The 27,149-nt window shown below is 40.0% G+C and overlaps 1 protein-coding gene across 1 annotated transcript in view; it reads right to left on the bottom strand.

The window, feature by feature from the left end:
• The window catches only part of daam1a (dishevelled associated activator of morphogenesis 1a), a 142,258-nt gene that overhangs the window by 54,022 nt on the left and 61,087 nt on the right, over nt 1–27,149 (bottom strand). The window contains exons 4-17 of the mRNA XM_063049683.1: nt 23,766–23,837; nt 21,078–21,172; nt 19,758–20,091; nt 18,251–18,361; nt 17,901–18,004; nt 17,751–17,817; nt 17,548–17,665; nt 16,744–16,882; nt 16,563–16,621; nt 15,938–16,125; nt 15,399–15,713; nt 15,039–15,146; nt 13,553–13,582; nt 12,463–12,569 (exon numbers count right to left, since the gene is read on the bottom strand). Of these exons, the coding sequence (XP_062905753.1) occupies nt 12,463–12,569; nt 13,553–13,582; nt 15,039–15,146; nt 15,399–15,713; nt 15,938–16,125; nt 16,563–16,621; nt 16,744–16,882; nt 17,548–17,665; nt 17,751–17,817; nt 17,901–18,004; nt 18,251–18,361; nt 19,758–20,091; nt 21,078–21,172; nt 23,766–23,837 (1,847 nt within the window). The remainder of the gene's footprint in view (nt 1–12,462; nt 12,570–13,552; nt 13,583–15,038; nt 15,147–15,398; nt 15,714–15,937; nt 16,126–16,562; nt 16,622–16,743; nt 16,883–17,547; nt 17,666–17,750; nt 17,818–17,900; nt 18,005–18,250; nt 18,362–19,757; nt 20,092–21,077; nt 21,173–23,765; nt 23,838–27,149) is intronic.

The following is a 27,149-nucleotide window of genomic DNA, read 5'->3' as shown; positions in this document are numbered from 1 at the left end:
AGGCCCTTCGGTCCACAAAGCTGTCCTGAACGTGTCCTTACTTTAGAAATTACCTTGAGTTATCCATAGCCCTCTACTTTTCTAAGCTCCATGTACCTATTCAGGAGTCTCTTCATAGACCCTATTATGTCCGCCTCCACCACCATCGCCAGCAGCCCATTCCATGCACAATTTGTTGCAAGGTGTTACAGTCCTCAGCCTATGATAGTGATCTTCAGATGGTACTTTCACAGCAGTCACTAAATCTTGAAAGCAAAGTGATATATAAATGCTATACAAAACCTAATAGAAATCAAGATTTAAGCTGATTTCTTGAGGTGTACTCCAGAGCAAAGAATCTAACACTAAATAATGCAAGAAATACAAAACATGCAACTGCAGAGGCATTGACATAAATCATAGAAAACACATCTATTTAACTGTAATAGTCAGTATTCAGAGTGTAACAAACATTATCCAAGAGTATTGTATACTAACAAATAGGCCTTGCAGAGTCAAAGTCCTTTCCCTTGTATATTCAGTAACATTGAGCAAATGCAGGGTCAGCAATCTGAAATGACTGGGGCAGGTGATATGTGGAATTGAGAGCTTGATGACTTGTCTGATATTGCTAAACAGAGCAGTAAAGGTATCAAGGAGGCAAGCAGGAAGTATATAATTTCCAGCATCTGCAGAATTCCTGTTGTTTGAGTATATAATTGGAGATGGAATGAGAGAAAGTCAAGCAAGGGTCATGTCCTTCAGGCATTAGAGGGAGAGGGAGGAAGCAGAATTACCCTAGAGCAGTCAGCCAAACAAGTACAGAGTACAAGAGCCACCTGACAGTCAGCTGACTTGATGTTAAATCACGCCTCACACATGCAGTGCAAATCTGCTTCTGCATGCCTGGCCCATTTAGAGGATACATACAGTACATAATTAAAACCACCGATAACGTCCAGGTGTCCACTCTATGCCACTTGCAGCTACATCACAGGCACACAGCATTCAAGAAAAAAAATATGAAACATAAATTATACTCAGTTTTTTTTTACAATAAAGGTCACATTTAGAACAAAAAAATCCATTTTAGTTCAAAGGGATTGGAGTTGTCTCATTTAGAGGGTACAAACATAATGAAAATTATAGATAGTATCCAGGTATCCAGTGTATGCTGTGACAAAAGAACCAGTTATCAGAAGATTGATGCCGATAAGAGGACGATGGGGGTACATGCAAGATGCTAATAAGAGAGAGACGAGAGAGATTACCGAAAGGAGACACTGTTCCGAGTATTGTCAGAGACCGGTGGCTTTGAACCCTGAACTGTTTGAAGTTTGATGGACAGGCGATACCCCAGCAGGGGGATAAGAAGGGACAGGTTCGCTAAGGCAACAGACACACGACTCCACTAGGTAACGAGACCCTGAAAGCGGTGTGCCCCCCCTCCACAAGTTGGTGGGAGTCTTTGGAGGTCTGGTCGCAGGACCAGCCATAGACGCACAGGGTGGAAAGATACAGTCGGGTGGGAACCTGGTGTGTGTGTCCGCCCTTGCCTGGGTGCCGGGTTCACCGCAGAAGAACGATCGTATCTGGAACGGAGGGGTCACAGTTAGTGACCTCAGAAGACATTACAAAGGGCTCGCCCGAAAGCTAACTGCGAGGAATATCGAAGGTCTGTTTGGAATCCGATTTGCATATTCATTCGTTCTCTCTCTCTCTTCTCCCCGCCCCAACTGCACAACAGCGATTACTGCGAACTGAACTGAACTTTGCGTCACTTGAAACTGATCATTTACCCCTGGACTGCGATAGAGCTTGATTGATCCTATTATCCTAGTTCTGTGTACGTGTGTTTTATCGTTGCTAAACTGTTGCATTTATATCCTTTTGATTAGAGTACTGTGTTGCTTATTTCTTTAATAAAATTCTCTTAGTTCCAGTAATCCAGACTCCAACTAAGTGGTCCATTTCTGCTGGTTTGGCAACCCAGTTACGGGGTACGTAACAATGCCATTTCATTCAAATGCATGTCCAATTCTTCTGTGGGATAAGGGCACTGAACATTTTGAAGGAAAAATCCTGGGCTTCATACAAATTCCCAAGACTTAGGTACACATTAATATTTCACTAAAATTGAAAGCAGTACAATCTAATTTCAAGGTCTTTATGCAATTCAGAAAATATAAGTTAACACATTCTATCTTCAATGTGCCTTAAAATCACTTGAGCTACTTATTTCTGAAGTTGCTCAGGAATCTTCTACAGCCGATCTCCATAGGGAAGACACGTCTGCCATCCATTGTCTCTGCACTCCTGAACTAAGGACAGGCACTTCAGAGCCTTCTTCTCGTGAGCATCCTTGCATCCTTCCTCCCATGGTACGGCGGGCTCCACCAGGATGATTTTATTGTCTCCGGTGGGCCACGGTACGATGTCTGATCGAAGTGTGGTCTGCAACCTCCAGGATCTGCAGCTTCCTCCCCACATCGACCCTCATCTCCCATGAGTTGGCAGTTTGTAGCAGGTTGGATTTAAGTATCTTTGATACATTTGGTGTGGCCCTCTCCTTGATGAAAATGACTGCCCTGTTTGCCTCTCTGCCAGCTGGTCTCTTTTGACACCTCTTCTGCTCCAGTGAGTCAGCAAGGGACAGCAGGACCTTGTTGTGGCGCCACCTACACTGCCCTGTGTTGAAGCTGTTTTGCATCCTGACAGTCTGTGTGCCAGTGAACCCTGCTGACCACAAAGCTTGCAGTTAGGGTCCTCTCTCAACCCCCATGTGTGCAGCTGTGATGGTGTCGGGAGAGAGTCGTACACGGACCGCAGGAGGAAAGAAACTTGGAAGGGCTCCACTCCCCAAAGCTCTGCCCAAGTGATCTTGTGTTTGAGAAGATCCCATTTCGTCCAGGCACCCTGTGACTCCAATTCCAGTACTTTGATAACCACCTTTCATCCTCACGGTTTCATACCTCTACTTGAGCCACATCCTGCCTACCCCTTGCACATGCACTCTCCCATCATTGCAGAGCCAAAGCCTTACTGGCACAGGCATGGGTTGCCAATAATGTCTCTCAATTGCAGGGAGCTCACTGCCTGGTCTATGGCTGAGCTGATGGCCCAATTTCGGCTCAATCTTGTCACAGTTCCTGCTTGGTTTATTAGCTTGTCATCCAAGCCCGTCAGGGTTAACACAACTCTACACTTTGCCACCTTGAACACCTCCACTATCGATGACAATGGGAGCTGTAGCTGGCCTGATCTTATGTAAAGACCCACTGAAAAAAACTTTGGGGGAATCCCCAGCCACCTCCGCAGGTGTTTTTTGACTTTCCTCTCGATGCCTTCTACAATGGTCATGGGGAACTTGTACACTGTGAAAAGCCAGAACAACCTTGGTAGAAGACCATATTGGTACAGCCATATCTTAAATTTACCAGGGAATCCAGTTTTGTTGATCTTCTTCAGCCACTCTTCAGTCTGCTTTATAGCATTGGTGATGTTGGTGCTGTCTGGCATTGCTGCATTAAATCACTTTCCAAGACACTTTACTGGGTTGTCCTCTATGGGTGGAATGGCTTCTCCCTGTACTTGAAGACTAGATTAGCTAGTAACCTTGTCCTTTTTGATCACCATGCATCTGTACTTCCTGGCCTTGACGGTCATCCCAACCCAGGTAGCTATATTGTCCAGAGTTTCCAGTATCCATCTTGCTAGGATATGGGTTACAGTGGTTACTGTGATGTCATCCATGAACCTCTGTATTGCAGGTTGTCGGATGCCATGCTATGTCTGCTGCTGCTGGTCTGAGAAGGTTCACGCCCATGACGAACAAGATGAGGGAGATGGTACAGCCCATTGGAATCCCTTTTTGGAGGTCTTGCCACCTGGTTGTAAAGTGGGCTGAAGTGAAGCATACCTTGAATCCTCCTAGGTAGCTGGTGAGCACGTCTTGCGTTACTGGCGGGATATAGTAGTGGTCCAGGCCAACCTGGATGAGGATATGTGGAATTGATCTGTAGACATTGGCTAGGTCTAACCAGATGACTGTTAGGTCACCTTTCTTCTATCTAGCCTCGCGGATCAATTGGCTGATTATTGAGATGTGTTCAAGGCACCCAGAAAAACCCGGGATGTCACCCCTCTGGATGGATGTGTTAAAATAGTGGTTCTCCATGAAGTAAGAGGTCAGCCTTCTCACGAGCACCAAGAAGGATATTTTGCACTCCACGCTAAGGAGGAGATTGTCCGAAACTGGGTGATTGTGGAGGAATCTTCTCCCTTGAGAACAAAGCATCCTTCAGCCATTTTCCAGCTGAGTGCAATACAGCCTTCAGTCCTAATCTTCCTCATCATCTTCTGCAACCTTCAGAGGAGTCTTAGGCATTTCTTATACACCTTGTAGGGTATACCACTTGATCCTAGGCGGCAGATGACTTTGCTCTCTTGATGGTATCCTGGACCGCCTACCACGTGGGCTCTGCCATGTTCAGCTCAGTAGCTGAGATTCTTGATTGGGGGACTTTTGGATTGAATTCTAGTACCTAATTCCTAAGGAGATCGTTGTGTAATTCCTGCAGGAATTCTTCAACCTCCTGCTTTGAGCTGGTTAGGGTGCCAGATTTTCACTGGTTTAGTAGAGCACTGGCAAACCTGAATGGGTTTCTAACAAACTGTGCTCTCCTTCTCTCTTCTGCAGTTGTCCACCTCCTGAGCTTGCACAGCTGTTCCCGCACTTTGCTGGTTAGATCTTTGACATCTTCTTCTTCGTCAGGTGAATTGTTTGTTCAGGGTCTTTGTCTCACTTCTCAGGTGGCGAATCTCCCTTTCCCTCCTGTTTGGTTGCCATGATGGTTTAAGATTCCCTTTCTTCTCCATTGGGCTGAATTGCTCTTTAACAAGTTGAACACAATGGCTGCAAGTGAGTCGATTTTTCCTGTAGACAGGTCCTCTCAACCTCCTCATTCCCCCCCCCCCGGGAAACTCTGGAGGGTATTACGCATTTAGTTCATCGGTAGCTTGTATGGTGCCCTCTTGCGAGTGCTGCACACAAGTGCTTACTCAAAGAAACAGCCATTCTGACTATTCAGAAATCCTCAAGGTTTGTCGTCAAACTCCAAGGCGATATTTGCTGCACTCTTTCTTCCACCCACTGGCTCCCTGATCCCCACACTCCTCTCCTACTCAACAGGTCACCAGAAAGTATATAATACTGTGTGGCATCTGAAAAAGACGAATTCATAAAATATTGGGAGTGGTGCGAATAGATCCCCAGGTTCAATGGTGTGCTCCTCACACAAGATGTGAGAGATATAGGAGACCTCTAGGCACCGGAATGTGTGGCAGCACTTGCAGACTGCCCCCAGCACATCCCAATGTCTTGTTGGTTGTCAAGACAAGTGACACACTTCACTGTGTGTTTCAGTGTACATGTGATAATATAAATTTGAGTCTCAATCTCAGAATTGGCTTGCCCACAGAAGGCAAAGGATGGTTGTAGATGGAACATATTTTGCCTGGAGGCTGGTGGCCAGTAGTGTTCTACAGGAATCTGTTCTGGGTCACTGACTCTGAGATTTTTACAAATGACTTAGATGAGAAAATGGAAGGTTGGGTTAGTAAGTTTGCAGATGACAGGAAGGTGGGTGGTGTTATAGCTACTGTGGAAGGTTGTTGTAGATTACAAAGGGACATAGGATGCAGAAATGGGCTGAGAAGTGGCAGTGGAGTTCAATCCAGAAAAAAGTGAAGTGACTCACACTGGAAGGCCGAACTTGAAGGCAGAATACAGGCTTAATGGCAAGAGTGGGGGAAAAGAGGGACCTTGTGGTTCAGGTCCATAGATACCTCAAAGTTGCTGTGCCAGTTGATAGGGTGGTTATGAAGGCAATATGGTGTGTTGGCCTTCATTAGTTGCAGATTAGGTTCAAGAGCCATGAGGTTCCATTGCAGCTCTATAAAACTCTGGTTAGACCACACTTGGAGTACTGTGTTCAGATCACCTCATTATAGGAAAATACTTGAAAACTTTAGAGAGGGCACATAGGAGATTAACTAGGATGCTGCCTGGATTAGAGAGGTGAACTGATGAAGATGTACAAGACGATAAGAAGCATAGATTGAGTAGGCAGCCAGAGACTTTTTCCCAGGGTGTAAATGGCTAACATGAGGGGGCTTAATTTTAAGGATTTTGAAGGAAAGCATAAGGGGAGGATGTCAGAGTTTTTTTTTAAGAAACACAGATAATGCAGGTGCATGGAATGTGCCGCCAGAAGTGATGGTAGCGGCAGATACATTACGGACATTTAAGAGATCCTTAAGACACATGGATGAAAGAAAATTCGAGGGCTATGTGGAAAAGAAGAGTTCAATTGATCTTGATGCAGGTTAAAGAGTTAGCACAACACTATGAGCCATAGGACTTGTACTGTGCTGTACTTTTCTATGTTCTCTTTAAAGGAATAATATCCAGCCATGCAGGATTCCCAAAACCCGATGTTTGGGAATTATATCGTATTGTAATAAATTTTCCAGAGAACTAATTTAGTTTAAAAGATCACAGGAACCAGTGCCTCAGTGAGTTAAAAGGAAGCATGGCAAATATCACAAGATACTGAACCACCATGATTTCTGAATAGAGAGCAAATTATTGGAGTTTTATCGAACTGTGTAATATCTAAGAAAAATATAATGCGTTGCTTGGGGGCTGGAATTAAAAGAAATATCCAATAGACTGGAAAATTTGCTAGTCTATTGTCAAACTTCCAAATGTACTAGATTAATAATAATGTGTTAGAATCTACCACTTTTGTATATTAAAAATAATTCAGTAAAGATCATAAAGGCTAACTGATGAATACCAGTGAATAAGGATCTGCTATTTCACATCAATTGCTTTTTGCAATGGTAGTAATAGAATTTAGGGTTGAAGTGCACACCTCATTCAGTTTGTAGTGTGACGGGGTCCTGAATTACCCCTGTAAACTGTGCTTAATTACCCCTATGAACTGTGTTTTGGGGGGGGGGAGGAGGAGGAGGAGGAGGAGGAGGAAGAGAGAGAGAGAGAGAGAGAGAGAGAGAGAGACACTGCTTTGAGATGGTGTTATGAACCTCTAAGGTTCATATTTGATGTGAACTGACACTTTAAGGCATGAGGAGGAACTGAGACTAACTTTTGGATTTCTGCTGAGTTCGGAGAGAGAGGGCACCGAGCAGCTCGTAAGTCGCTCTGGTGACCGAGGGCGGCGTTATTTGATGGACAATCAATGTTATGGTTTCTCTGAGGTGTGTTTATACTTCCCAAGGACATGGCCTGCTAGTGCATTCTTACACAGACAAAGAAAGGAGGAGTTACTTGAGATAAATAGTATGGTGAGATAAAATAGGAGGTCAGATGATAGACCTGCAACACATGTTTTTGGACACAGAATGAACTTTGTTGTGCCCACAGAAAAAATGGGTTTTTGGAGGATCAATCAGGCGGATTGGTCAGTGGCTCTTGCAGTGAGAAAAGGGATTGACCGGTAGGAAGTCGTCCATGTGTCCAACCCTTGCCTGGGTCGATGATTCCACCACAGAGGAACAGTCCCCTTTGTTGAAGTCACAGCCAGTGACTTTTAAAGTATTTCGGAGGACAACAAGAAGATCGACAGCGTCAGCTCACCTGAATACTCAAATCTCTCCCCCTCTCTCTCTCCATCACTTCTCAACTCAATGCCACGAACTGAACTGAACTTTACTCATTATCGTAAGACTATCTATTTACCCCTAGACTTGAAGAAGCTTTGTTTTCATATATATATTCCACACTTACTTATATACAATCATTGCTAATCTGTTTGATTTGTCTGCATTTATATGACTGTATTGCGTAGATACTAATAAATATTATTAGTTAATAGCAATACCGGACTTCAAAGTGTTTTCCATCTCTGCTGGCTCTTAAACCCGTCACGGGGAACGTGACAATAGCATCAACTCTTTCATGTGTATTTTTTAAAAAGTATGGCCAAATGACAAAGCAACTGTATTTTCAGTACCATTATATTTCATGTAAAACTATCTCAGATTAACAAAGTTAACACACAAAATAGTACACTGATGTACAATTAGAATCCAAATAGTTTTGAATAGATTTATGTCAGCAACTCCAATTATTAAATACCTATATAGTCAGGCAATAATAATTTAAAACTTACTTGCTTGATCAGATTAGAAGCTCTATTGCCCAGACTTCTCTTAGAATGAAAAACTAATGAATGGAAAATTAATGCCAATCAATACCATTTCCTGCCAAAATATTTCCATATTGTTTAGGACTTCCTGCATCAGCATAAAGCGATTATTCATCCTGGCATTATTACAAATCAGTATCCTTATTTCCCGGTAAATTCTGTTGCCTAAATACCAAAAGGCAAAATCCCTACAAGTCTAACTAAAAATTGTGTAAGTAAATATTAACCTTGCTGAATGCAAATTTTCCTTCCGTCTGCTTTCAGAACCAACGAATGACTTCAAATTGTGCGCATAGACTATGGAACAATCCCTTTTTCAATCATTTATATATTTCTCCATCTCTCTATCTGTAGCGCAGAATAGGCCCTTCCGGCTCTTTGCAGGGCTTCTCAGGTCAGTGGCATGCACATGTTGGAAAAGGTCAGCAGCATTACAGCACAGGCAGAACATGGGATAGACGGGTGTTTGCAATTACAGGAAAGAAAATGAAGATTTTGTAAAAGAAATACATAATTAAGGCAAAACTTGAATCAGTCAACCTTTACAGTGACATTATTTTGATTTAGTTCAGATTATAGAGACCTAAGGTTGAAGTATCTGTATAGTAAATTTTTTCCCTTAATAAATTAGACATAGAAACATAGAAAACCTACAGCACAATACAGACCCTTCGGCCCACAAAGCTGTGCCGAACATGTCCCTACCTTAGAACTACCTAGGCTTTACCCATAGCCCTCCATTTTTCTAAGCTCCATGTAGCCATCCAGGAGTCTCTTGAAAGACCCTATCGTTTCCGCCTCCACCACCGCTGCCAGCAGCCCATTCCACGCACTCACCAATCTCTGTGTAAAAAACTTACCCCTGACAGCTCCTCTGTACCTACTTCCAAGCACCTTAAAACTATGCCCTCTCGCTAGCCATTTCAGCCCTGGGGAAAAGCCTCTGACTATCCACAGGATTAATGCCTCTCATTATCTTGTACACCTCTATCAGGTCACCTCTCATCCTCTGTCACTCCAAGGAGAAAAGGCCGAGTTCACTCAACCTATTCTCATAAGTCATGCTTCCCAATCCAGGCAACATCCTTGTAAACAACACACACAAAAAATGCTGGTGAACGCAGCAGGCCAGGCAGCATCCATAGGAAGAGGTACAGTCGACGTTTCGGGCTGAGACCTGGGGCTGAACCAGCGCGAGATGAGCTGGACTCTCTTCACCTCGGGCTGAACCAGTGCGAGACGAGCTGGACTCTCTTCATCTGGGGCTGAACCAGCGGGAGATGAGGAACTGCTGCATGCTTGTTCTTGCAGAAACATGGCTCCAGGACAACATCCTACGCGTCATCGATCTTCAAGCCATGCCACACAGGGGCTAGGGCTAATATTATACTGTGACTGTAATTACTATCGTAACTACTGTACATATGCTGTATATATACTGTGTTCTGCACTTTGGTCCTGGAGGAGCACTGTTTAGTGTAGCTTTATACATGTGTATAATTTTATTTATTTTAGAGATACAGCGTGGAATAGGCTCTTCAAGCTGCATTGCCCCAGCAACCACTGATTCAACCTAGCCTAATCATGGGACAATTCAGAATGAACAACTTACCTAATAACCAGCAAGTCTTCGGAAGCTGGGTGGAAACCAGAGCACCCAGAGAAAACCCACACAATCTATGGGAAGAACTCCCTACAGATGATGTCGGAATTGAATGCCGAACTCCGACACCCCTAACTGTAACAGTGCCGTGCTAACCACTACGCCACCATGACACCCCAATGACAATTAAACGTGAACTTGGAAAAAGGCCAGATTTAGCACAGTTTGCTTAAGGGCAAATCTTGCCTGACAAATCTGCTGGAATTCTTTGAGGAAATAACAAACAGGATGGACAAAGGAGAGTCCGTGAATGTTGTTTACTTGGATTTTCAGAAGGCCTTTCACAAAGTGCCATGCGTGAGGCTGCTAAACAAGACAGGAGCCCATGGTAATACAGGAAAGATACTAGCATGGATCGAAGATTGGCTGGCTGCAGAAGCAAAGAGTGTGAATAAAGGAAGCCTCTTCTGGTTGGCTGCTGGTAACCAGTGGTGTTCCACAGAGGTCTGTGTTGTATCTGTTACGACCCACATTATATGTTAACGTTCTACATGATGGAATTAATGTCTTTGTGGCCATGTTTGCAGATGATGCAGAGATAGGTGGAGAGACAGGTAGTGCTGAAGAAGCAGGGAGTCTGCAGAAGGACTTAGGCAGAGTAGGAAAATGGACAAAGAAGTGGCAGAGGGAATACAGTATAGGGAAGTGTAAGGTCATGCACTTGGTAAAAGTAATAAAGTTGTAACAAATTTAGAAATCATCTGAGCAAAGAGACTAGGGTGCCATACTGCAGGATTCCTAAAGGTTAATTTGCAGGTTGAGTCAGTAGTAAGTACGGCAAGTGCAATGTTAGCATTCATATCAGAGTATGAAGGCAAGGATGTAATGCTGAGGCCTCATAAGACATTGGTAAGACCACGTTTAGAGCATTGTGAGCAGCTTTAGGCTCCATATCTAAGAAAGGATGTGTGAGCATGGGGGAGGGTCTAGAACTCGCTTATGAGAATGATTCCAGGACTGTAAGGATTAATGTAGGAGGAGTGTGTGATGGCTCTAGGCATGTACTCCCTCATTATAAGAATGAGGGGGTGGGATCTCATTGAAATCTACCAAATATTGAAAGTCATAGTTAGAGTGGACATGCAGAGGATGGTTCCGACAGTAGGAGACTCTAGGACCAGAGATCAACCCTCAGAATACACGAGTGTCCCTTTAAAACAGGGATAGAAAGAATCTCTATAGCCAGAGGCTGGTGAATCTGTGGAATTTATTGCCACAGATGGCTGTAGCACCAAGTCATTGGGCATATTTAAAGCAGAAATTGATAGGTTCTTGATTAGTAAGGGTGTTACAGGTTATTGGGAGAAATAGCTTTAAAAATGGAAAATAACTCAGCCATGATCAAATGGTGTGGTCAACTTGATAGGAGCAGAATTATGTCATTCAATCTTTGTCTTATCATCTATTTTTTCTACATAATTCATATTCAGACTTAAAAAGATTGACACGCACTTCAGCACACACTCAACCCTGTTCTCTCAGAAGAGAGAGAAACTGTCACACGTTTTAAACAAAGATAAACCCTTAACAATATCTTCATTTTGGAACATTTAATAGAAATTATCCTCAAATTCATGACCGTTATTCATCAGTCAAAAGGATCAGTCAGTTGCACAACCATTTAAAAGTCTTAACTTGAACTGTAAGCCCCAAAACACTAAAAAATCATTTTAAAATATGCCTTCCAAATCAGAGCACACAATTGAAACCATTAATTTTTCCCCAGCTTTTACAATTTGTACACCCACATGCTCAACATTTCATCATCATCATAAAGAATATGCTGAACGTGCAAGTTAAACAAGCATACACTTGCCAGCACATTGCATGTTACACAAAAAGAGCCAACAATGAAGACAAAACAAGTCCATAAAAGATCAAAGTTGCTGGTGAACGCAGCAGGCCAAGCAGCATCTATAGGAAGAGGCGCAGTCGACGTTTCAGGCCGAGACCCTTCGTCAGGACTAGTCAAATCTGTCTAGTCCTGACGAAGGGTCTCGGCCTGAAACGTCGACTGCGCCTCTTCCTATAGATGCTGCTTGGCCTGCTGCGTTCACCAGCAACTTTGATGTGTGTTGCTTGAATTTCCAGCATCTGCAGAATTCCTGTTGTTTCCATAAAAGATACAATCTTGTTGAAAGCAATCAGCTGCAGGATCACAAACAATTGATTTCCTCTCTGCAAGCTAGCAGATCCAAAAAGCAATAAATGGCAATGAGATTGTGGAGAGGAAAAAATGTGGAATGTACAGATCCTGCTGTGTTTGGTAACTTAAATCCTTCCAACTAAATGAGGAGAAAATCAACTCTTTTGTATCAACTTGAAAGGCAACTCCAGATGCTGCCACTCCTGTTAATACAAGCAGCTCCAAATATTGGTCAGGACATGTATTACTAACCACTGTAGGCAATGGCTCTGCCTATGACACCACTGTTGTTTTTGTATCTACTGCAGTGAACCTAATGAACCAATTACCTAATGAACGTAAAGAACAGATTACAATCATTACAAACATTTAAATGCACAAATCATAAAATAAAGTGCAGGATTTTCAAGCTTTCTTGTAATAAATGATAAAACCATTACCTGGATAGAAGAATATTGCAATTCTGTGCTCTTCTCCCATCTATTACAGACAATTCTTTGACTTTCTTGGTAGAATTTAATGTGTCTTCATTAGAATCTGTCTCTTTCTATAGTCCAAAAAAAAGGGCACATTAGATAACCTGAAGCTATAATGAAAATACTCAATAACCTAATAAAATTCTACTTAATTTAGCACCTGAACCCCAATCTCTAAATGAATGAGGACAAAATACAGTTAACTATTTCTTAATATTTGGATTGACTTACGAAACTCTGAAGGTACATGTCCTTTCTACGTATAATTCTAAAGGTGAATTTAATCTTCCAATGATAAAGGTGAACCCACAGACCGAAGTATTCTTACTTAAGTAAAACAACCCTCCTAAGCCTCAGTTTAATCTCAAAATAAAGAAAACGGTGTAAAGCGTAATGTAATAAAATCCACACATAGATCTTTAATGCACATGATTGGCACAACGTACATAAGTTTTTTCATTTTAAAATTCCTTTTCAATTACAGGAAGTAGGAATAAGTCTACGGTTAAAACTAGCCTTTTCACACAAGCCAATCCATCCCATTGTAATATATACATCATTCAAAAATGTCAATGCTTTACTTCTTTAACCATAATTTGTGCTGTACAAAACTGATCATGAACTACATTTCACATTCTTAAATCTTACTTTTTGCCTCTCACTTATTCACACCAAAATCAGTTTGGTTTTGTATTTCTAATGCTTGCGAGTTTCGTTTTGGACCATCGTGCATCTTTTATATTTCATGTTACAAACTCGTGTCTAATTAAAAGGCTTTATTGCCCCTTCATAGCTTTATTACAAAGTAGAATTAATCTGAATTATTGTCTGCATTGTGGTAATACCCAAATTACTTATAAAATCAAACTTCAGAACAATACAATTAGTCACATTTTCTTAAAAATGCGATAATGTTGATGTGATACAAGTTTGTACACAAAACTGTTTAAGTGCTCATCACCTAAACTAAGTTTAATATGCATTTTTATCTTTGCAAACATGCTGCAATTTATACAAACAGACTGCTTGCACTTTATTAAAAGCACATGCTTACCTGCTTAGAATGATTGCTCAGACAGAAATCCTGAAGTGCAGGCCAAGGCATAAGGAGGACAACAGGTAGCATCAGTTAATGGCAATGAAAAAATTGCAGTACAGAAATTGTTGCAAAGAGGCAAACGAAATAGACACAGCACAATTGCATAAGTAAATTTTAAAAATTAGAAGTGATTGGAGACATACCAGCATCAAGCAAGAATGCTGTCTGCAAAAATTAACCCTTTCACCATAACAAGGAAAAATATTTTGGCTAAATGTCAGATTCATATGGAACTTGATAATGACAATAATATCAAAATTATCAAGTAACCTTAAAATAATCTGCTTGCAGTATGTCAAAATGCAATGATCTTAGAGAAAAGACTGAACTGTCAATACTCCACTGAGATTGCTGGAGTAAGATTTAGTTGGAGTTTTAACACAGGTCCCTGCAGCTGAAAGGGTTCAAGCATCATAGGCGATCAATCTGTAATGCTTCACATTATAATGCAAAAGCTGTGACATGCAAATCAGTATCAATTTAACAAACCATATTAACACGTCAGTATAATGCTGACAGGTGATACACATAAGCAGCTTCAAAATAGAAGAAAATAATTTGCTTGAAATTCAAAGTGAGCAAAATTAGGAAAAAAAAGGCTAGAACGAAGAGCAGCGTTTAGCCCATTGTCTCAGTGCTTTCTCTTTGCTGGAGCAGTCAAAAGTTGGCTGATTTCACTGCAACTTTCTTCACTCTTCCCATAAATACAACAAATAATTTCTGCTACAAATGCGTTATTCACTGTTTCCTTCACCAGTGAGGATCTGCTATTAATTACTCAGCAGTGCCTCTATATACACAAAAGTCTCTTAAATGCACCCAATCAAAATAATGTAGCCAAAGATTAGCTTCATTTGTCACGTGTGCGTCGAAACGTTCAGTAAAATGCGTTGTTTGCAACTAATCAAATCAGAGAGGATAGTGCTGGGTTCAGCTTACAAGTGTTGTCATGCTTCTGGTGCCAACATAGCATGCTCATCAGTTACTAACCCTAACTGTACGTCTTTGGAACATGGCAGGAAAGCAGAGCACCCGGAGGAAACTCGCATGGCCACATGGAGAAAGTGCAAACTCCTTACAGACAACAGCAGGAATCAAACCTTGATTGGTGACCACCGGCGCCGTAAAGCAATTTCACTACCATGCTGCTCTATTTACAAAACCCTCTGCCGAATCCTGTGATTGCCTTTATACTGCACTGGAAATAGTGCCAGATTCGCAGTAATAAATTGCATATTGGTTTGCTGAATTTAAACTGTCAAGCCAAGTTCACGCAGAAAGCTTTGCACTGTTCTGAATACTACAGAATTATTTGGAATACAGTCAGTAACTCGTGCAGGTTTCCTCACTGTGAAAATGACTAAATATTACTGAATTCACAGGAATTACTCTGTTCTCTTGTTAAGATATATAAATTATAGAGTGATTTCACTTAAATTACCTGTTGCCTTTGGTATGCAGAGAACGTCTTTTCAAGATCTTCTAAGTCAAGTACTTTAAAAACCTTCAAATCATCAATCTCCCTCCAGATAGTTTCCTCAATTTTATTCTATTAGTAAATCAAAAAGAAAATCTTTCAGCTGAGATAACCCATTCAAAATGCAGATTAATATTAAACAATATTTACAAGTTAAGATAATCCATTTCTTTTAAATTATTAACTGGAAATCCATTACAAGCTCAATTTCAGTCTTAATTAGTATGGGCAATAAGAAACTTTAATTACAAAAACAATTCAGAAAAATCTCCCTTGGAGGTTTTTTTTTAAATGGTCTTGTACCATTGGTCTTGTTGAACTCACCTCTGGTAACTTGGACCAGTTGAAGGATTTTAAAGCATTTGCTGGTTGTGGAATATTTTTCTTGTGTCTTGAACCCAAAGGGGCTCCTGGAGGAGGTAGAACACCACCCATTGGTGGCAAACCTGGAGGTGGAGGCGGTGCACCAGGAGGTGGGGGTGGAACAGGCGGGCGCACCCCACCCATTGATGGAAGAGCAGGAGCAGCAGGAGGAAGAGACGGACCACTGCCTGAAGCAAGTGCGGAGGAAAACAGTGGTCCACCAGGGGCTCCAGGAGGTGAAAGGGAGCCACCCGGAACACCAGCAAAACTTGCTCTCTATAATCAAAATAAAACAAAGAAAATGGTAATTAGATTTATTCCAGATACTCTGATAGAATTTGCAACAGAGAAAACAGACTGTATTAATATATTTATGTTCTTATTTTTTTTGATCACCATGGTCCAGAGAAATGTGATTTTTCAGTGAAGTGTATTTATGCAAAATCTTTGTTAAATTTTACAAGAAGCTGCAAAGGATATTTAACTAAACGGGAACTTGCATTGCTGAGATCCTGGATCTGGGCCGCAAGATCAGCTGCCTGTTTCTTAGCAGCTTTGTGCTCCTGAGATTCCTTTTCCAGTTTTTCTTTCATTTTATTCAGTGTTTGCATCATTTCCTCCTTTTCCTGTGTCTTAGCTTCACATTCCCTTTCTTTCTTCTCCAACTTTTGTTGTAGCTCATTGTGCTCTGCAAATGGAGATACATAGGCAACAAAAGTAGAGCATAACCTCTCCTTCAAACAATGGCTGTTATTAATTTGCGGGGATCAGGGCAATTCCCTCCCCTGTTGTTAGTCTTGTGACTCAAGACTGTTAACATCACATGGATGCTGATTCTGGGTGCTTTCCACCAACTTGTGCAGAAAGAAATCCAAAATGCAGGTTCTACAGTGCACTCTCCACCCATACAAAGTCTTGAATTATACAACATTTAAGCCATGCATTACAGCACCAAAGAGCTATTGGAGGGGTGGGGTGGGGGAAGTACTTACAACTTCGTAACAGCAAAATTTAGTACAACAGTAGAGGGCAAAAAATACTGGTAATGGGATAGAGCTGGGGTAGAGGAAGAACAACGAAACTATTTCACATACACAATATCAGAGCCAAAGAGACAGACCACACCTTTTCGCATTTTTTCTGCTTGTTCCTTCCACTGTTTGACCTCATTTTCATTAACCAACCTGTTAGTGTAGAAGATCAAATTCAAAGAAAAAAAGTGATAATTAGCAAACAATGTCTGAGCTCAAAGTATCTATTAGTATAATTCTTATGACCAATCACTCCACAGAAGAAGTGGACCTACATTCTAACAACATTCCTCACGTTAAAATTTTCCAGAGGGGTAACATCAGGATCGTGCCCTTTATCGTTCTGTAAAACTATCTGTTGCAATATTCGGTCCAGCAGTAGCCAATATTGTACAGTGTTTCCACTTCGCTTATCTGGGAGGAAAAAGCAGAGGGAACTATTAAAGTTGGAACAAGTAACAGCTGAATGCAGCAAATACACAACCCAGTCTGGCTCGCTCCATTGGTAGAGCTGAAGGATCTTGATCTCTGGAATATGAGTATAAGCCCCATAGTGGGTGCAGCTTTATAAGGGGGAAGTGTCAAATACTTGAGGGCATGGCTTTAAGGCAAGAAGGGGAAAGTTTAAAGGAGATTTACAACTCGAGTTGTTTTATAACTTACCACTACCCCCTGCACCCCCCCCCCACCGCTGCACACACACAAAGTAGGGAAGATGTCTGTAACAGACTGCAGCATGAAATGACAGAAGCAGATACAGTACAGAATGTTTTAAGAGGCATTAAAACAGACATGTGGGCTGGCTGGAAACAGAGGTCCTGTATTTAGAACATGTACAGGCAGTTTGAATTGTCAAGAGTTAGTAGGTAGTGGGCATGTTATGTTGACAACACATGCAGGCCTTCTACACATCTCTGGTGTGTGTTGGTCATTGATGCAAACTACGGATTTCATGGTGTGTTTCAATGTACACATGACAAATAAAGCTGATCTTTAATCTTTATTTTCCTTCATTTTACTCACTCGTCACTTGGAAATTCAATAACATTCTGCCACACCAAGCTCTAAGTGGTACTCACATGGCATCTGTAGCCAATGGTGAAGAATTGACATAAAGTGCGGGTATGCATCTGTATAGCTGATCTTTTTCTTGACCAGTTCAAATACCTGGGTAGCACTTTTCGTGTCGATGTGCACCTGAAGAATACCAGCAGATTAATAAAACATATTTTGTACAATATTCAGCATGAAACAACACACCAGCAGAAACTGATCTACTTACCACATCAAATCTTTTTGCTAGTTCCATTTCATCCTCATTTCGCAGCATCTCAAAAAAATCTAAATGCCTAACAAATCATTAAAAATTAGCTTTAAAACCATCATCAGCAAATTTTCAGTAAGTTAAATTGATTATATAAAATATGCTCACCTATCTAAAGTTGCATTTTCATGTTCACGCAATTTGTCAATAACAGGTTGAATACCTAACATCAAAAATTCATATCGGAGATGTACTCTAAAATCAAGACTTTCCTATTGGAACAAAATAAAGAATACAATTTCAAGTTTGTTTTTTTTCCCTCTCTCGGAGTTCAACATTTAAAAAGCTACATTCTAAAGGGACGAGGCTGATCTAACACAGAAGAGCAGTACAGGTAAATCACACGTTGTTGTTCACCAAACACTGTCTCACCTCACCATGGATAGCAAAATGGTCTGTTGATTTGTACCACTAGCAAAAACCCATCACTCTTGGTTAGCTGAGTAGAAATTTCCTACCTCTCCTGAACCTTGACTTAGGACAGCATTAATGAAAGACATGACAGCAGTTTTAAGGTTCACTTCATCCCTGTATCTTCCTGTATTTCTGTCCAAATCGTTGATGAGAGACTGAAAGAAAGAAGAGGTGCCATTTTTGATTTTGTATAATCATAAAGGATCTATTGTTTCTTAAAGAATTTACCTTAATTATCTGAAAGCAAAAATTGAATTAACATTTTACCAAGAAAATTCTCCCAAGTTACTAAATGACAGGTAATTCTCAGAATATTATAAATACTGTTATATCACAGAAATTAAGTGTATTAATAGATGGGAATGAATTTGTAAGAAAAGAACACTAACTAAACGGCGTCAAATTGCAGAGGGATTTAAATGCTCTAGTGCAGGATTTTAAAGACATGCAGGTACAGCAAGTGAATAAAGCTAACCACAAACATTAAATCAGACCACACAGCCTCGAACCTGCTCTATTATTTCATAAAATTAACTGTGGTCTGACTGCAATCTCAGTTCTGGTTTCCCATGAATCCACAGTCACCTATTACCTTCTGCTTAACATACATCTATCCACAGTGGTCTTAAAATACTCATGATTCAAATCAAGGATCCTCATGAAGCACAGCAGAAACAAAACCCCACATTCAACTTGTCAAAACCAATCCTAACTCTTCGGCATTGGTTTCATTATTTAGAAAGAGAGGTGGGTGAGTGGGTGTCGGTGTCAGATTTGTTAACCTTTTCTGTATAAATCTAGAATGGGCTGGTTGTCTTATGAGGGAATGTTGGACTGGTTAGATTTGCATCATTGCTCTACAGTGAAATACTGGATGATTCTACAACAATTTCTGTCCAGTTTTGAATATTTGGTTTGAGATTGCACGATATTCCAGCCTAAATCTTGAGGGTTATAAATATTCTGAACTCTCGTCCTCAAAGACAATGGAAACAGAATATTTCAGTACTTTGAAACTAATGATAAACAGGGAGGATACAGTTATATAAGATGGTGCTTTCTATGTCAATGTGTATCTGAAGTTATCAGTGATAGATTAACGTAACATAATTTGCACCACATTCAGCAGCAAAAACACAGCAAGCTATCAGGTGGCCTTCCCTTGCCCATAATTATGTGCTCATGAACTACATTTAAAATAAATGAAGATAATGATTAGAAGCTGACAAGTCATTTTGCCTCGCTGAATGAGTGAGGCAGTAATAAAAAGGTTATTCCCTCAAAGAAAGAATCACTAGCATAAAGATAGGGCTTAGCAAATTTTCATCTGTTTATATTCTACAAAGATAACACACCGATGCTACATCTGGCTGCCAACATACTGAAAATTAGCTAGACAGAAAAGTATGAAAAATACTTTTAATCTATTACTCCTCAAATCCTTACTTTAGCAGAGATATATCCTCAGATTTTTACATGCATTAACTTTTCACTAATTGAACAAAATACATACTTTCATTTTGCAGTTCACAATCAGCATGCAGACTGTACCTGGAAACGTGTTCTTTCACTTGCATATTTCTGGTAGTGCAGCATTGCTTCCAGTACCTTCTTATGACCGCCTGGCACTAGACACACAGCACCCAAAATTTCCAAGACTGCTACTTTAGTCTTTATATTTTCTGTTGTAAGACTTTGGGCTATTACGTTAATACTCTCTACATGAGCCAAAACATGAGCTCTGCCCTGTGAGTTATTCATTAGTGCTTTAATACAGCCTATTAGAGAAGTATGTATTCGAGATTCTGAAGTTTCATAGTCCATACTTTTCAGAAAGTTGAGAATACACGTTAACCCATCCAAGTCAATGAATCTGGTAACAAACCTGCCAAATGGAAGAACATTGCAATTCAAAAAGATGAAAGAATATTCTCTTTTGAGTCTACACAATTTAAATAAATACTTAATTGTCTCTCCGTTCAGAAGGATGACAAAACTTGCCTCCTAGGAAATATTTATACAGGTGGCCCTGGCACAACTGATATTTGGGTAATGTTAATTCGCCTTTGCTGAACTCACAAATCACTACCCAAAAATTTGAGATACGGAATAAACTTGATTTTTTAAAATTCATATTTCTTGACGTCTGTGCAGATGACACAGCTTTGAATGAGGAAAATTGAGATATGACTCATTTTCCAGAAACACTATTCTGAGACACAGGAGGCTCACAATTTGTGGGAAGAATGGGAGCAAAGAAACTAATAAAAATTCATTCATAATTAAAGAACTGAAAATTTCAGTGGAATTTAGGGACAATACAATCAATCTACTTTAAGCTTTTATAAAATCCAGTCACTGATCTCAGTCAAGCTACCTAATAAGATCTTCAGAATGTGCTGAAAATCTTATAGACATCTTCAGAATGTGCTGAAGCTCTAATAGACATTTAAACTACAGGGAGTCAATGAATACAAAGAAAGAGAAGGTAACTGGTGTTAAGGCCAAAGCATATTCAGCAATGATCTTGCTGCATATCAGAGCATTCTTGAAGCGTCACCTGGCCAAATTATCTCTAATAGTTCTTTTGTTCTTACATCATTTTAGAACTTTAAGAAACACATTATCCATTAAAAGGGAAAAATTAGCAAAACGTTAATTTAGAGAATTGACGTTCAATGCCTATGGATATCATTTTATGTAATTAAAACATTGTTTTCAATAAGTTTCCATTATAATTGATAACATACATCTTGATGTTCTAAGGTTATAAGAACACAAGAAATTGTTGCAAGAAGACTGACACCATGACTCTGTCATTCAGCAAGATCAATGCTTTAATACCAAGGGATAAGATCAAGAATAGTTTGCCTCATGGGTTGTGTTCTTAATGCAGTCTTCAAACTCTCAATGGTTTTATTCCTTTCTTCCTCATCTTCTTTTTCCAAGGCTAAGAGCGATTTTCTCTAAAAATAAAAGGAAAATAAAAATCAGCTCACCAATTACTACTTTTACTAATAGAGTACATGAGATGTCTGGTATATAGTGCTTCTTGTGCAGAAAGACACCATTTTCTCCAACATTTAACATGGGCATTAAAGGGCTACAATTGAAGACAATTACTACAATGGACCCACTTCTTTCTAAATAATGGTAATGCATCAATGTGAATATCTCAAGGAGTTGAAAAATAGATATCGGATTAAAATAACCATTCCTAACATATGGAGGACATAATGACATACATCAAAATTATTCTGTTATTTAATTAACAATGCTTATGGACTGGGTTGTGGAAAAGAAAGATAAACAAACCAATGTAATTAGATTGTCATCTGTTGAAAGAAAAAAATCATATTGAATGGTAGTTGACACTCCCCAAAAAGAGTTCTGCATGCAAGGTAGTCAAATGAGTCAGTACTGCACATATGTATTTAATGTGCTAATTATTTGTTCTTGGCAAAAAATAACTACTTAACCAATCCTGCTCAATGCAATTCCACTCAACTTACTGATTTTATTTGAAACATCTGTTAATATTCTGACTTAAAATGAGGTTCTGTTGATTATATATTCTGTTCAAAATTTCAACAAATCCAATATTCCCAATATTCAGAATTTTGGATTTCCACCAACCTTAAGTGTTGACTGAAGTCCAGATTGTTACCCTATTTATTCCTTGATGTCTAGCTTTAATTTTAAAATGTGCAAATGCAACCATCATTCTATATTCACCATGGGAAACAATTCCTCTGTTCCTGCTCGATCAAACACCATTTCCTCACTTTAACCACCTCCATTAAAAACATCACAAATTCCTAACATGGTTACCTCACACTGGTCATAATTGAACAATGGCATTATTCTCGTGAACTCAGCGAATAGTAAGCACTGAGGAGAACTTCAGAAGAAAGGGATCTGGGAATAAAGGTCCATAATTCACTGGAAGTTGCATCACCGGCAGATAGGGTGTAAAGAAAGCTTTTGGCACATTGGCCTTCATAAAGCAGAGTATTGAGTTCAGGAGACGGAATGCCATGTTGGAGTTATACAAGATGTTGATGAAGCCTAGTTTGGAGTAGTGTGTGCAGTTTTGGTCACATACCTACAGGAAGGATGTAAATAAGGTTGTATTAGTACAGGGAAAATCTATAAGGATGTTGCTGGGACTGGTGGACCTGAGTTCTAAGGAAAGATTGAATAAGTTAGGATGTTAGTCCTTGGAATGTAGAAGTTTGAGGGGAGATTTGATAGAGGTATAGATTATGGTAAATGCAAGCAGGTCTTTTTCACTGAGGTTGGGTGGGACTATAACTAGAGGTCATGAGTTAAAGGTGAAAGGTGAAAAGTTTAAGGGGAACATGAGGGGAAACTGCTTCACTCAGAGGGTTGTGAGAGTGTGGAATGAGCTGCCAGTGCAAGTGGTGCATGCAAGCTCAATTTCAATGTCTGTGAAATTTGGATAAAAGAGAAGTTTGGATAGGTACATGGATGATAAGGTTCCGAGGGCTATGGTCCTGGAGCAGGTTGATGGGAATAGGCAGTTTAAATAGTTTGGCACAGGATAGATGGGCCAAAGGGCCTGCTTCTGTGCTGTACTTTCCTGACTCTAGTGAATCAGCATTATGCCAACATTAATCCACCATTTGTACTCACAAGTCAATGTACATAATGTGCCAATCAAGATCCTAAATAACTGAAGTAATTGTTTTGTAGTATATCATCCCATCCGAGATGAAGACCAGCATTTTATTAGCTTTAGTTTAATTATCAAATTTTAGTTATTTGCATACATGGAAACAAACATCCTTTACTGCTTACAGCACCAAATATTCAAGCATTATGAGCATATTTTGGTCCAAGGAGCCCAGAGGTAAGCATTTTCTTACTAAGAAATCATATTTGAAATATTGATGACAAAACTGTACATTGTATTACTGCACATTTCAAAAAAAAAATCCTGCAACTTATAACCAAAGACTTTGGTAGTCAAATTACACCGGAAGATATTTGTCCCCATGCACAAACGTCTTGAAACTCTGGTATTCGGGGAATGCATTAAGAAACTATTTGCAAGACATGGATTCTCATGGGAAAGTATTATTGGTTCAGAACCATATGTGAAATGAATCATGTCTAAACTGAAGGTGCAAATTCCACATTCAATAAAGTGTTACAAACTTCAATTGAAAGGTTTATAGAAACCTTGATGGAAACTTAAAGCTATAGATTTTAGTATAAAGCATTAGCTTCTTCATTAAACATCCCTTGTTTATTAAATGAAAGTAAGGGATGTTGGTAATTGGACACTGGCACTAAACTCCTCAGTATCAACCCAGTTATATGTCATAATTTTATTGCCTCCAATGAATTTGATTATGCACAGGTGAATACAACTGACAACGGATAATCGATCACACATTCAACAGTAGCAAACAGAGGAATTTCTCCCCCAAAGTATTTGAACTGTTTATTGCAGAAATGTACTGACAGAATTATGACAAAGTTTAATGATTATGTGTGCTTATAGATACAGAGCAAAGTAAAACAAGGACTCACAACTGCCATAGAATTCAGCTGATCAATGTAAAACTCTGGCCAACTGGTGGCTCCTTTATTTTCTTCTTGCTCCTGTGAAAGAAATTTCATGAAACATTGTGTATAATGAAACTCACTGAAGTAGAAACCTGTGAATCTTTGGTAAAAATGCTTCCTTTATCAAAAATAGATAAATATGTATTCAGATTCAAATAAATCCAATAGTACTCCATCAATAAACCATATCTAAATGAGAAAATGGACACTTAATGGCATTCAATGACACTTAACTCGAGCTGACTTAAAGCACCTCCTCATTCAGGAGGGAAAATGCTCATGAAAAATAACTGATAAGCTTTACCTGGAGACTGACAAAGAAAACATTGAACAGCCTTTCAAAAAGGCAAGAATGGCAATCAACAGAGGGTATACCTGACTAAATTAGAGGGACAATTATAAAAGCAAAACCTTTTTTCCCACCTCTATTAAATTTATTGCATGTAGGAACTTTACAGCATAAACCATCGCACACTTTAACTTGTTAAAGCACAATGTTCCTGACATTAGGGCATTATCAGATAATCTTTCCACAGAAGTTATCACAGTAGCATATCACCTAATGTGCATCACCAGTACCCCATACACCCACCTAGAATGAAATACAAAACAAAACATCCAGCTAAGAAAAAAAGATGTGCCACTCTACAGGAACTAATGCATTTCACATGGGCAAACTTGAGATGTTTAAAAATATGTTAAATTGTTCCTCTTCCCTTAATCTTTCCAACCTATTGCTTTGGCCACCCTGTACGCTTTGCCCACATTAATGGCAATTGATGTTGGCAATAAATGTTTAAATGAACTCAAGGGAGATTCCATCAGAATGACAATCATCTAAACAATTTATTGATTACCCACTACATATTCTCTAGATCGCACTGACTACTACTCATGATTCATGGATTTTCGCTGCTGTTACTCCATTTCAACTGTAAAAGCTGGGTTATTTATGAAAACACTACAGCATCTGATGGGTTGGCAATTCAGAATCAGTTAACTTCCACCATTTAGAAATAAAAACTGCAGTTTCTTCAGTAGCTGAAATAATATACTAATAAATGCAAACTGCAGGAAGACCAGCTTTTAGAATTCACTTCTCCCTCAAGCTATGATGTCTATATTGTAAAAAAAATAAAGGCAAGCAAGCAACACACATAAAAGTTGCTGGTGAATGCATCAGGCCAGGCAGCATCTCTAGGAAGAGGTACAGTCGGCAATTCGGGCCGAGACCCTTCGTCAGGACTAACTGAAAGAACAGCTAGTAAGAGATTTGAAAGTGGGAGAGGGAGGGGGAGATCCAAAATGATAGGAGAAGACAGGAGGGGGAGGGATGGAGCCAAGAGCTGGACAGGTGATTGGCAAAAGGGATATGAGAGGATCATAGGACAGGAGGCCTAGGGAGAAAGAAAAGGGGGAGGGGGAAAAAACCCAGAGGATGGGCAAGGGGTATAGTAAGAGGGACAGAGGGAGAAAAAGGAGAGAGAAAAAAAGAATGTGTGTATATAAATAAATAATGGATGGGGTACGAGGGGGAGGTGGGGCATTAGCGGAAGTTTGAGAAGTCAATGTTCATGCCATCAGGTTGGAGGCTACCCAGATGGAATACAAGGTGTTGTTCCTCCAACATGAGTGTGGCTTCATCTTTACAGTAGAGGAGGCCATGGATAGACATATCAGAATGGGAATGGGACGTGGAATTAAAATGTGTGGCCACTAGGAGATCCTGCTTTCTCTGGCGGACAGAGCGTAGTAAAGGCAAGCAATATCATTTGCTTAAGTGGATCCTACGTCAACTTTAGCAAATACATGGAGTGTAACTTGTCATAATCACATTAACAGGTCAAGGCTCATTTAGTTAACCTAAACACCTAGCTCCATCCATTAGCTTCTCACAGATAATGATGTTCATTCAGTTTCATTCATTTGCACAACACATACCAAATTACAAACAGGTCACTCAAAGAAGTTCAAAGTAAATATATTATCAAAGTACATATATGTCACCATATACAACCCCAAGATTCATTTGCTTGCTGACAATCACAGTAAATACAAAAAACACAACAGAATCAATGAAAGACCACACACAACAGGATGAACAAACAACTAGTGTGCAAAACCAAAATCAACAAACTGTGCAAATACAAAAAGAGACAGCAAACAATAGCAATAAATAAGCAAGAAATATCGAGAAGATGAAGAGTTCTTGAAAGTGAGTCCAGTTCAGTGGGATCAGTTCAGTGATAGAACAAGTGTAGTTGAAGGAAGTTATCCCCTCTGATTCAAGATATGATGGCTGCAGGGTAATAACTGTTCCTGAATTTGGTGGTGAGGGTCCTGAGGCTCCTGTACCTCCTTCCTGACAGCAGCAGCAAGAAGAGAACACGGGCCTGAATGGTGGAGGTCCTCGACCATGGATGCCACTTTCCTGCGATAGTACCCCACATAGATGTGCTCACTGGTGGGGAGAACTCTATCCGTAATGGACTGGTCTGTATCCACTACTTCTTGTAGCTTTTCCATTCAAGGGAATTGGTATTTCCAAACCAGCCTCTGATACAACCAGTCAATATACTTTCCACCACACATCTTTTGAAGTTTGTCCGAGTTTTGGATGACATTCTCAATCTTTGCAAACTTTTAAGAAAGAAGAGGCACTGCCATGCTTTTTATGTTATGACAAATCCTCCAAAATGATAACACCAAGGAATTTAAAGTTGCTGACCCTCTCCGCGTTTGATCCACAGATGAAGACTAGCTCATGGACCTCTGGTTTTGTCCTACTGAAGTCAATAATCATCTCCCTGATGTTGCTGACATTGCGTGAGAGGTTGTTATGGCACCACTCAGCCAGATATTCAATCTCCCTCATACTTATTCAACCATGGATACATTATAAAATATAAATGCAAAGTTATATTCTATCAAAAAGTACTTGTGATCAAAATTATATTTGCTATTTGAAATAACACTAATGACAGTAACAATTAAGTTTCCATACTTTATTCTACCTTGCTGTAGCTTTCATATTTTCAATGAATTCTGATTCAGACTGGGCCATAGAGATGTGAGGAGCAGACACGGTGATTTTAAATACACTGCCTGCCTGGAACCCTATGTAAATATTAGGTCTGGCTGCCAAGAAAGTGGGCAAGATCTCAGAAAAGGGCATTTTTGTAGTTGGGGCTAGCTGGCAGAGTGCAATTATCTGAAGGGGATTGTCCCATGGAAAGAGCTGGGCATAAGGGCAGGGTGAAAAGAGTCATCATTGTTGTAAGAGATCAGGAATGAGGGACCAGATGATTTTGACACAAACTCCTCTTGGCCTATAATCTGTGCTGGAAA

Source organism: Mobula hypostoma, chromosome 1 (assembly GCF_963921235.1).
Source record: "Mobula hypostoma chromosome 1, sMobHyp1.1, whole genome shotgun sequence".
In the NCBI taxonomy this organism is placed as follows: domain Eukaryota; kingdom Metazoa; phylum Chordata; class Chondrichthyes; order Myliobatiformes; family Myliobatidae; genus Mobula; species Mobula hypostoma.
The sequence above is the reverse complement of the archived record's forward strand: the minus strand, read 5'-3'. Positions and strand labels throughout refer to the sequence as shown.